Raw genomic sequence first — 11,028 nt, forward strand, 5'->3', positions numbered from 1 at the left:
TATAGAATATTTTAGAGTATTTAATAGCTTTTTTAAAAATTAAATTTATAAAATTCAATAATAGCATGCTGGAAGTATACAAACCCATTTTTTAAAAAAAAAAAAATCAAGGAATTTTTAATTTATTTTTAAAATTTTTAATAAGCTCCTTTGATTTTATTTATACTAACATCGCATGAACTTTATAATCTTATCTACATATATTTAAACACTACAAAAAGATTATTTTTTCAATTAAATCTAATATACTGTAAATCTTTTTAATTGTGAGATCGATGTATGCTAATTAATTTATAATTGTTTTAGAAATATTTAGCGAGACAACCTCGAAGATTAAAAATATTGTGGGTGAATTTTGTTAGGAGACAGGAGTGCCAATGAAAAATTTTCAAATAATTAAATTACAACTTAATTTTAATTGTATACTCTTGTATTGATTAAAACTATATATATTGCCTATTTCGGATTAATTTTATTTCTTTTTGTCGGATTATCCATAGACATAATAATTTAAATTATCCTTATCTTGAACAGTCAGTATTGAAATAAATAATAATAATAATAATAATTAAGAATATAATCCATTCCCAGTGCCCATGCGAAGTTAGGCCCCCTCAAAAGTCTCATTATTATGCTATTTTTACTCCTCCACGCTTTAAGCTTTTAACCCTACTCCAATTGTGTTTGTAGCTTAGAATTTTCGGTCAATACGTTTGGTGAGGTTAAATGTAGGAATTAACATTTATATTTGATTCCTATATAGTTAGTTTTAATTATTAACCACAGTAATTCAACTATAGAGATTTTGATTGGTATGTATGCACATTTCATCTTATCTAATCTGACATATGTAATTTGTTTCTTAGTTTGATTTAATGGATTTTAATTTGTATCTTTAAAATTTCTTATTGAAATTAGGTTTGGTTAGATCGAACAAATTATATAGCATGTTCTAGGTCATGTACTATAAGAAATGAATTATTCTTTATGATCTAGGGTCGGGCTACCTCAAGGTTTTAAAAATTTACACAAATGCCCCCAACTCTTATGTTAAAAATCGTATAATCGGTCGAGATCCGCACTTTTTCTACATTCCCGGCACAACTTAAACTTGGGTATGTCCAGTCTCGTGATGATCATCCGATTGTCTCTGAATTAATAGTCTACATGAAATTACATAGATTGGATTATATATAAATATTAGTCCTCCATGCCCAATGTAGAAGCTTTGATGTTTCATACTTTTGTACAACCTTGAGCTCTTTTCTTCTACAATCTTGCTGATTAAAGCATCGAAAGATTATAACCAGACAACTTTTTTAATGTTATTCTCATGATTTCTTGTCTTGTAGTACATATTACAAGGTTCTTACTTTACCTAATATTGTGTTTGGATTGATGTATGTGGAGCTACAAATTTCAAGCTCATTCTAGTAATCCAGTATACTTGTTTGGATAATTCCATATTTCAAATGATTTGAAAATCCTTCATTTCTCATTTTAAGCTATTTTTAATAATATTTCGATGAATTTTAAATTCATTTAATATTGAGTAATTTGAAATCATTTTTTCAAATTTTTTGTTCAAATCTAAATCCATCCACCCAAATGAAGCCCAAGCATATTTAGAGCTTTTCAAATCCCGTTCAGACTCTCAGCAAATATTCCTAATTTGAACAAACATCACCAACAATATAAATTATTATGGTAAAAAATTATGATAAATTGACACTATTTACTATAATTAAATAAAATCAACGCCAAAACTTAATTGTTAACCATAGTAATATTTGTTTACAATTAGTATTTTGGTCTCACTTGTATAAACGATTACTAGTGGTTACTGACTGCAACCCTCATTCATTTGTATTTTTATATTTTTAATTATACTAATTAATCGTAATGAAAAAATAAGATTAATTATATTTTGCAATTCGAACTATGACTGTTTTTACGCTTTGGCATCTAAATTTTTTTTTGTATCTACTTACTATCTCAACTTTACAAAATTTTACACTTTGTCATTTTATAATTATTTTTCAACCAAGTTTTTTATCGAAAAAAGGTCACATGCAATGCACGTGTGATGTTTAAGCGTTATGTAATGTGATATTTTTTTATATATGCACAATATATAATTTTTTTTTGCAGAAAAATCTACAAAAAGATGATAATATAATGCAAATTTCGCAAAATTGAGATGGTAAGTTGTCAAAAAAAAGTTTTGATTGCGAAGTATAAAAATGGGCATAGTTCGAATAGCAAAATTTTAATTTACCCTAAAAAAATATTATATTTCCTTTTTTGTGATTTTGTTGAACTAAACATCAATTACATAATTAATGAGTTAAATACAATTTACGTCCTTGTGTTATTCGAGATGTTTAAAATTAAAGTTATTGTGAAAAATAAAATACCATTTTGCCCCCTATAATTTTAAAATAGAGTACACTGGTGCATTTGTACGTGAGTCATATGGTGCAATAACAAAAATGTTCCTTCTAAAATCAATGGTCTATATTTAATTTGATCTAAATATGTGGCTCAAATTTAATTATTTTTTGTACAAATACATTTTACAAATAAGCTACTAGAATTTAATGTGATTAATGGTCCAAGTTTAGATAGATATTTTTATATATTACTATATAATATTAAAAATAAATATTAGAATCAAATAAAAAATATATTCTTTAATATATAAATATGTATATTTATATATTTATATCGATGTATATAGAGAGAAAATGGGTTAGTCATTTCCGGTGGCCGCCCGCTGCTATTGGAACCTTCCCCCAGCTCTCGCCCGCCCCCAAAACCCATCTCTTCGTCATGATATTGGGGTGGACATAATTGGTCCTTCTACAGTATATATACTTCAGGATTATTACGTGCCCCAACCGCCTCAAGATTATTACATGTCTCAACCGCCTCAAGATGATTGATTTCAATTGGTTCCATATATGCCAAACCAGACACAAGATTATTTTTCACAAGTACATCTTGACCTTGATTTTTATATTAATCAACCATATGTAGCAGGATACAATATTTCACAAATTTCATTTACATCGTTTAGTGCATACTCCAATGCAACAACATCAAGTCGGTTCGGTGATGATGATAATGAGGCGCAAAATGAGCCAATGTAAAATATGGGCGAGAAAATAAGAAGACCTCGACGTCAATGCTACAGACGCAATTGTGGAACGGGTGGATATTTTTTCCATTTGAAATTGTATACTTCATTGTATTTTATACAATTATACAGAAAAATATACACTATTATATTTGTATATTTAATTGTAATTTTTTAAATTTATATAATTTTTTAAACTTTAATATGTTGTTAAAAATTAATTTATAAAAAATTTAATTAACCAAAATTAAAAAAAATGGTCAAATCACGATTTGGTGTAGTCATGATTTCAAAACACGACTTGACAAATTTTTTAAAAAAAAATTCTGTAACTGCGATTCGTAATAATAATATTAATATATTAAAATAAATAATATTAATATAATTTATTTATTTTATATTAATAAAAAAAATAATTAACCCAAGTGAAGCAGGTATTGCCCAAACAGAGGTGGGCAGGCGGGCGGCCAATCACACAGCTCCAAACTTCAAGGCAGAATAAAAAAGCATAATTTTGTTGTGGTTTAAAAGGAAGAGAGAAAAAGGTGAGAAGAGTGGAAAAAGTTGCAGAAGTAAGTGTGTGTTTGGGTTTTGGCAGTAGGAATGAATGGTTGGAGGTTGACAGGCGCAGTTGTCGGATGGGAGTGAGGGCTTTTGACGCCGCCTGCCACCACACCTGCACGCCAACCCAACCCTCTCTCTCTCTCTATATATAAAATGTTCGTTATATAATAAATATTTTTTTATATTTTAAAATATATTATAAATAAAAGTAAAATATATAAATTAGTACATTATATTAATAAAAAAATAATTTATTAATTATTTTATTATAAAGAATATTTTTGAAATTATAAAAATTAGTTCGACAATATCAATTAATCGCTATTTATGAGTGTAATTATGCCAAACGTCAAATGAGATCATTGTAATTTTTCTATATATATATATATATTCGATGCTCTGTGTACTGAAGGTACAAATGAATGTTAAATATTCTTAAATTTAAAAAATAGAGTATGTGATACTTTTTCAATCCCTATATTATGTTTTAAAAGAGATGCAAGAACTGTCTATATCTCGATTTTAAACAATGACTCAAACATTAATATTGTACTCTACGGTATAGAAATGTGGATTTTGAAGACGAAGATTTCAAATTCATTCAATTTATTTGGATTACTATATACAATAAACTATCTGAAATTTAAAAACTTTTACGTGGAACCACATTATGATGAAATTCATTTAATATGAACCTAAACTTATATTTTGAACTTCCATAGAATGTATGAACACGATAATTTAATTCAAAGTCATATATTAAATTCTCATAAAAAGCATAAATTGAATTACATATTAGAGGTGACTAATGGAAATTTTTCAATAAAACTTTGTTACCTAAGTCTAAAAAGTATTATTTTATCATAATAATTAAATTTAAAATTTCCTGGCAAGCATAAAAATTGAAGGGTGGTGATTATTTAATTACAGCTTTAAGGGGTGGTAATAAAAATTGTAAAAGGTAAATGGTCTGGTAGATGCCCCGCATTCACCTCGATTTTCACCATCTAACTTTTCACACTCCATGGAGGCGTGATTTTACTCCTGGTGGGACTTTTTGGGTGGGTGAAAAAATTATTGGTCCACTCACTTGTCTTTTTTTTTTCTTTTTCTTTTTAATCTTTTTTAATAACTTAAATTACTAAAAAAAAATATATAGTTGTTTGTTATAATTAATTACTACGGTAAAATATTGTGATGAATACTAATTAATCATGATTGTAAATATGTGTTAGACTGTTATGAAGCTAAAATATTAGTTGTAGTGAAAAATAATGACAAATTTTTTGGTTATAGTTAAAATCATGACAAATATTTATTAATCTCAACTGAACTTAAGTTTTTGCATTTGTTTTTATTTTTTATTTTTTATTTTATCTTGATAGATAATATTAATTTTGTAATTATTTTTAAATCATAATCATTTATAATGTAGGAAATAATTTATATATTTAGTTTATAATAATGAGTGGGAACATGGACAGATCCAAAATTTTTAAGTGACCTCTCACATGTAAGTGCTTTTTTTCTTGATTTCAAAATTATCTATATTTATCATGTGATTGGTTATATCCGACTAGGATTTGATCTGATTTTTTTTTTAAAGCATTTTTGTCGGGCGTGCATGAGTTCGAAAGCTTGATTGTGATCTGAGTTGAGATTATAGGTAGAGATGGGGTTTGATGTCCACATCAAGTGATCGATGAGAGGTCGGGTCTACTTCTGGTCCTCAAATTAGAAGACGGGTTGGCTTGCAACCCAACTCGTTAAGCTTGTGAAAGTGACCCTCAACTAAAATCCGTCGGTGCCTAAGTTAGAGTTGCCTTAGGGGTAATATATGGGGTTGCTGAGCTATATCTCAATATAATTATTGAATGCTTGTGTAATGACGTCAATTAGTATTTATATAGGGCCAATGTCAGAAATTGTATAGATCCACATGTCCAATCAAAAATCCTCGAACGACATGAACATCAACAGTTACAATTTCGATTTGTAGGATTAGTCTCCAATCTAACTCGATTTGTAAATAGACAAATTCTTCTCTTGTTTTGTTATTTAGAAATCCGTGAGGGGGCAAAATAATCAAATGGAGGGTTTTAACCTGTTTAAGTTTAATCTTCAATTAGAATACTTTGAACCATCTCATTTCACTACACGAAATATAATATTTAATGACTATTAATCGTAGTTCCAACAAGCAAAGCCAAAATATTAACCACACCTGAAAGTCATAGTGAATATTTTGGCTATATATAATCCATTATAAATATTTCCATCATAATTAAAATTATTGCAAAATATTGATCAATCATGGACCAAATTTAAACTTTCATGTGTTTCAGTTGACAATTGTTGATAGTATTAATATACTATAATTTTAAAATTTAATTATTATTATTTTCTCCAATAGTCCCACTAAAACTCGTCCAAACATGCCCACTTTAATTACTAGAGCTTAAAAAATGACACTCAAATTACGTATCACATCATACTTAGATCAACAACTACAAATCAGTCACAATTAATCAATAACACGACTATATGACAACGCAATCATTATATCCTCGTAAAAGGTTGAAAATTGTTGCATTCTAGATTCACATCGATTCATATTAGGGAAAATCAATTTTTTCCTACTTTAATTTTATTTTATATTAGATTTAATATTGTAAATATGTTCATTAATTAATTAGTCCTATAAATTTGTAAAATAATGTAATTAAGTTTGATTTAGGATTTTTTTTGTGAATTTTCTGATAATTTTTAAAATTTATGTCGGAAATTGCATATACGACAAATTTTTTCTAAATTATTCAACCACTTATTCAGCTGTACCCTCCACATGTAATGAATTTTAAAGGAAAAAAAAAGAGGTTTCTTCTCCAAAATCAATTCATTATCCTATTATTACATTCACTAAAAAAGTAATATTATGAAAATATTTTATCCCAATTAAATTTAATTGAATCAAATTAATTATAAAATAAGTATAATATATTTATAATATAAATAAATATTTTTTTTAAAATTTTACATCAATCATACAATAATTATGTTATATTTGTTATATAATTGCTCATCAATTTGAGTTAAAATATGGAGCAATCTTACATATATAATATTCAAGAAAAGGAGTAAATTACAATCTAGGAACAAGCTAACATAGGACAAACCAGAGAAATAAAATAAGCAGGAGCCATCATGAGACGCGTCCTGCGCGCAGGTGGTATTACACCAAGTACACAACACTTGTCAAATTCCTATTGGTTGCAACCATCCACCGCCACCCTTTAAATTCCTCCCCACCCGACCTCACTCTTTGTCTTCACTCTTTCAATTCAAGTCATAAACCATCCACACGAACACACCCACCAACATTATCCCACTTCCTTAAACCTCCCACATTCAGCCAAAGAAACTGTAGACCCACACGTAAAGTTCGAATCTTTTCCCCATTTTGCTATCTGGGTCGGGTTTCTTTTTCCATTTACCGGGTTCAAGAAGAAGTTTGGCAAAACGGGTCTTCCTGTGTGGATGTTGGGGCTCAGCGTGGACCGGCTGCGGGCTGACATGAACCGCCTGCTAGCGTTGCTCTTCCACCAGGTTCGTTTCTCACGTAGTTTCGTTCTAGCGCCGAGGTCTTGGGGATTTTAGGTATTAGTGTTAAGTGTTTGATGTGTGTGTGTGTGTTTACGTTTTCGTTTTTGCAGGGAGTGTTGGATGAGCAGTTCTTACAGCTGCAGCAACTGCAAGATGAGTCCTCTCCGAACTTTGTTTCCGAGGTTGTCAACATTTACTTCCACGAGTCCGAGAAGCTCTTGAGAAACCTCAGAGCGTTACTGTAAGTATATATATATATATATGTGTTTGTCTGTACATATGTATGTATGTATTTTACTCTACCAAAACCCACAGACACACACACACAGAGTTTACAACACGTGAAAATTGAACACACATGCTCCAATCTTGAGCATGAAAATTTGTTTTCTTTAGCTTTTGATGGGGTTTACTCGTTAAACACACACTGGTCTTTTTGCGTCTTCAAGAATTCAGACAAAAAAAGGCGTCCCTTTTTGCTCAAAAAACACAAACAGAAATTAATTAGAAATTACACGTTTTAGTTACTTTAATGTGGTAATAATATATGTAATTAGGAGTTGTCTGTTGTGGTATGTATATATATATATGTGAATGATCAGGGTGGATAAAGAGTTCTCGGACTACAAGAAAATGGGAGTGCATTTGAATCAGTTCATGGGGAGCAGTTCCAGCATTGGTGCCAAAAGGGTCAGAAATGTGTGCGTCGCCTTTCGCGCTGCTTCCGACCAAAACAACCGTGCCGGGTTGGTATTACATGATTTCGTGCATACTGCGTGTCTATATTAAATGATATAGAATTTGAAAATTGTTTTATGATCTGCATGCATTATATGTGAAGGCTGTCTTTCTGCATGTGAGGAATTCTAGGAAGAAGAAATTAAATTAACTAGGTTGCGATAATTCTTTGAAATGTTAGGGCTAGAAATTCTTAATCACGATCATCCATGTGTTGTATTAAATAAATAAAAATTACAATATCTCAAAGAGTGAAATTTTGGTGAAAGGCAGGTGCTTGAGGGCTTTAGAGCTGCTAGAGTATGAGTACTGTTACCTCAAGAACAAGCTGCATGAACTGTTCCAGGTACTCACCAACCTTATATATATAGATATATTTGTCTTAGATCAGAAGAGTTAAACCTCACTCAACAAATTCAATTTTATGCTGTTTGGGATTTTAAAATCACGTTTATTTGATCCATTTTGTCAGAAATTTTGTCGGAAATCTTGCAGTACTGGTCTACTGAAAATGCTTACTTTATACACTTGTTGGGCTTCATAATTTTCTTATATTTCCCAATACTATAGCTCCAAAGTTTACATCAATCGATCAAAGGTTGTCTTGTCATGTTAATTTTTTTTTTTTAAATTTTAGAAGCAAAGAAAATATATGATAAGACATTTTGACTATTTTATTATTACAACAAGAAGAAGGGTTGTGACATATCATCTTGATTTTTTTGTATCTTGTAATTTTATACTATAAAATTCAAATACATACCTATATATTTACATTTTCAATAATCAAATTTAAATAAATTCTCATTTCTAACACTTAATAAGATGCAATCCAAATATATTTTCATTATAAATCATTTTCACTTCATTATTAGAAATACTGAAAATTGAAAGTAAAAACTGTTTGGTATATTCTTTAGATTGAGCAGCAGAGAATCCTGGCAGCCGCAGTCAGATACCCAGTGCAGCAGCACCACCACCAGCAACCAAACAACCCTTAACCCTTAAGGAAGGTGTGTTCAATTTCAGCTGGAGACAGAAAAGGAAATGAAAAGATTGTTGATAGTGACAGAATTTCACCTGCAGTGAATTCTTGGAGGGCTGTTTGGCATTGTGGTTGACAATTAAGTTGAACCAAAGCATCCGCAGGCAGCTTCTGATTCTGATACCAAATCCCCAATCCCAACAGTAAAAGTTTTATTAGTAGGGCTTCAGCTTTAGAGCTTGTTTAGAGCTTTTTTCATGTAAGCAAAAGCGCCTACTAAATCTCACTCACATTTCTATCACTCTCTTCCACTCTATCTTATTCTTGTTTGTGTGTGTGTGTGTTGTGCTATCAATCAATCAGTGAACTTAAATGCCAGAATATAAATAAGAAATTATGAGGGGGTGTTACGGTAATCGAATTGTATAACAACTGTAATATATTTTTTTTTAGGGTAAATGTAAGTTTCATTTATAAAACAAGATCGTACAGTACAACAGTGCTCAAGTGGTGGTTTCTCCCTCGATAGGCCAAGGGATACACCATAATCTATATAACACACATGAACTAACAGAACGAGATAAATTAACACTGATAATCCTCTGTCTAATATTTTTCATAATAATGGAGGTTATGATATTCGGTGGTCGCTCCATATGCTCAAAGCGTTTCAAATTTCGTTCCCTCCAAATGTGGTAAATGCAAGCAGCCAGGAGTGCACGATAAGCCAAGTTAATGATATATTTACTTCTCAATTTCCTTGTAGTTCATTCAACGTCCCGTGGCCACTCTCTATTAGGCCATTCAAACCGAACAATCCACCGAATCGCTGTCAGACATCTTCTGGCATAACGTCATCGAAAGAATAGATAAGTATGTGTCTCCATTGCGCCCTCATCACATAATATACAAGCGCCTAGGTATGATAGCCATGGTTTATCAACTGTGGATAGTTTTCCCAAAATCACAAGTCATAGGATGAAATTATGCCTGGGGATCTTCATGGAACCCGAGAGTAGTGAAGACCAACGTACCTTGGGTCCTGGTGGGTCCAATAGCCTGTAAAGAGATGCAACTGTAGGCCGTCCCGTCTCAAATCGCCAAATAATGCGATCTGTCTCGCCATGAATTATTGACAATGCATGCAAAATTTTCAAGCACTCAAATCATATATTTACAATGCTATTGGTGTACAGTTTTAGAAGAGTGATCAATCACATGATAAATTATCATAATTCTTATATAATTAGTTTGATTTGGGTAAGATTTTTTTTTCCAATTAACGAAAAACTTCCACCAAGCTCGTCAAATCAAAACTAACCATAGTAATTGGAACACGGTTTATGAAAAGCCACAAGTACATAACAGGTGTAATAACACGTCGTTGGAGAAGCAACCGTTGAGACCTTCATAGATGAAAATTAAAAATTAAATTAAATTCTTCATTAGAAGCTAACAATCCTTAGCCCTTTTGGGCTCACTTGTTATTTTAATCTAGTTGGAAAAAAGAAATTGTGCGAAAATATGTATATTATTGGGCCGAGGGGCCCAGTAATTGTATGTACTTGTTGGCAGCTGGGCTGGGCTTAAGTTGCTGCAACGGCCCAATCAATTCCCTATATATAGGGTGAAAAATAATCAAACCATTCGATACACAATTGAAATCGATCGATAAAAACTCATTTGAACTCGATTTGTTAAATTTAACAAACCAAACTTGAACAAAAAATTTTGTTCGGCAAACTTTTGAGCTCAGCTTGAACTCGATTCGATTAGTGCAAAAATAATAAAATATACTTAAAAATATCAAATTACTCGAGTTCGACCCGAGTTTGATCCAATCAGAGCTCATTTGAGTTCGACTAGAATAATAATCAAATTAAATTAAAACACAATTTTTGAAACTTGATAATAATTCAAACAGGTTTGAATAATAATGTATTCAGCTCGACTCGAACCATTTACTGCACCCCTACCTATATACAAGGATCAAAACATA

The 11,028-nt window shown here is 30.8% G+C and overlaps 1 protein-coding gene across 1 annotated transcript; it reads left to right on the forward strand.

Moving 5' to 3' along the window:
- On the forward strand, nt 7,019-9,350 carry LOC105158380 (pseudo histidine-containing phosphotransfer protein 6). Its single transcript, XM_011075123.2, has 5 exons — nt 7,019-7,309; nt 7,417-7,547; nt 7,909-8,052; nt 8,318-8,390; nt 8,965-9,350. The coding sequence occupies exons 1-5, from the start codon at nt 7,241-7,243 to the stop codon at nt 9,043-9,045; spliced, it is 498 nt and encodes a 165-aa protein (XP_011073425.1). The 5' UTR covers nt 7,019-7,240; the 3' UTR covers nt 9,046-9,350.

This window comes from Sesamum indicum, linkage group LG3 (assembly GCF_000512975.1).
Source record: "Sesamum indicum cultivar Zhongzhi No. 13 linkage group LG3, S_indicum_v1.0, whole genome shotgun sequence".
In the NCBI taxonomy this organism is placed as follows: Eukaryota; Viridiplantae; Streptophyta; class Magnoliopsida; order Lamiales; family Pedaliaceae; genus Sesamum; species Sesamum indicum.

Bases quoted from the DNA above. Each gene is read 5' to 3' on its own strand.
- LOC105158380 (XM_011075123.2), top strand. From the start codon at position 7,241: ATGTTGGGGCTCAGCGTGGACCGGCTGCGGGCTGACATGAACCGCCTG. The intron at 7,548-7,908 runs GTAAGTATATAT...GTGAATGATCAG, and splicing joins AGAAACCTCAGAGCGTTACT to GGTGGATAAAGAGTTCTCGG. The intron at 8,391-8,964 runs GTACTCACCAAC...TATATTCTTTAG, and splicing joins AGCTGCATGAACTGTTCCAG to ATTGAGCAGCAGAGAATCCT.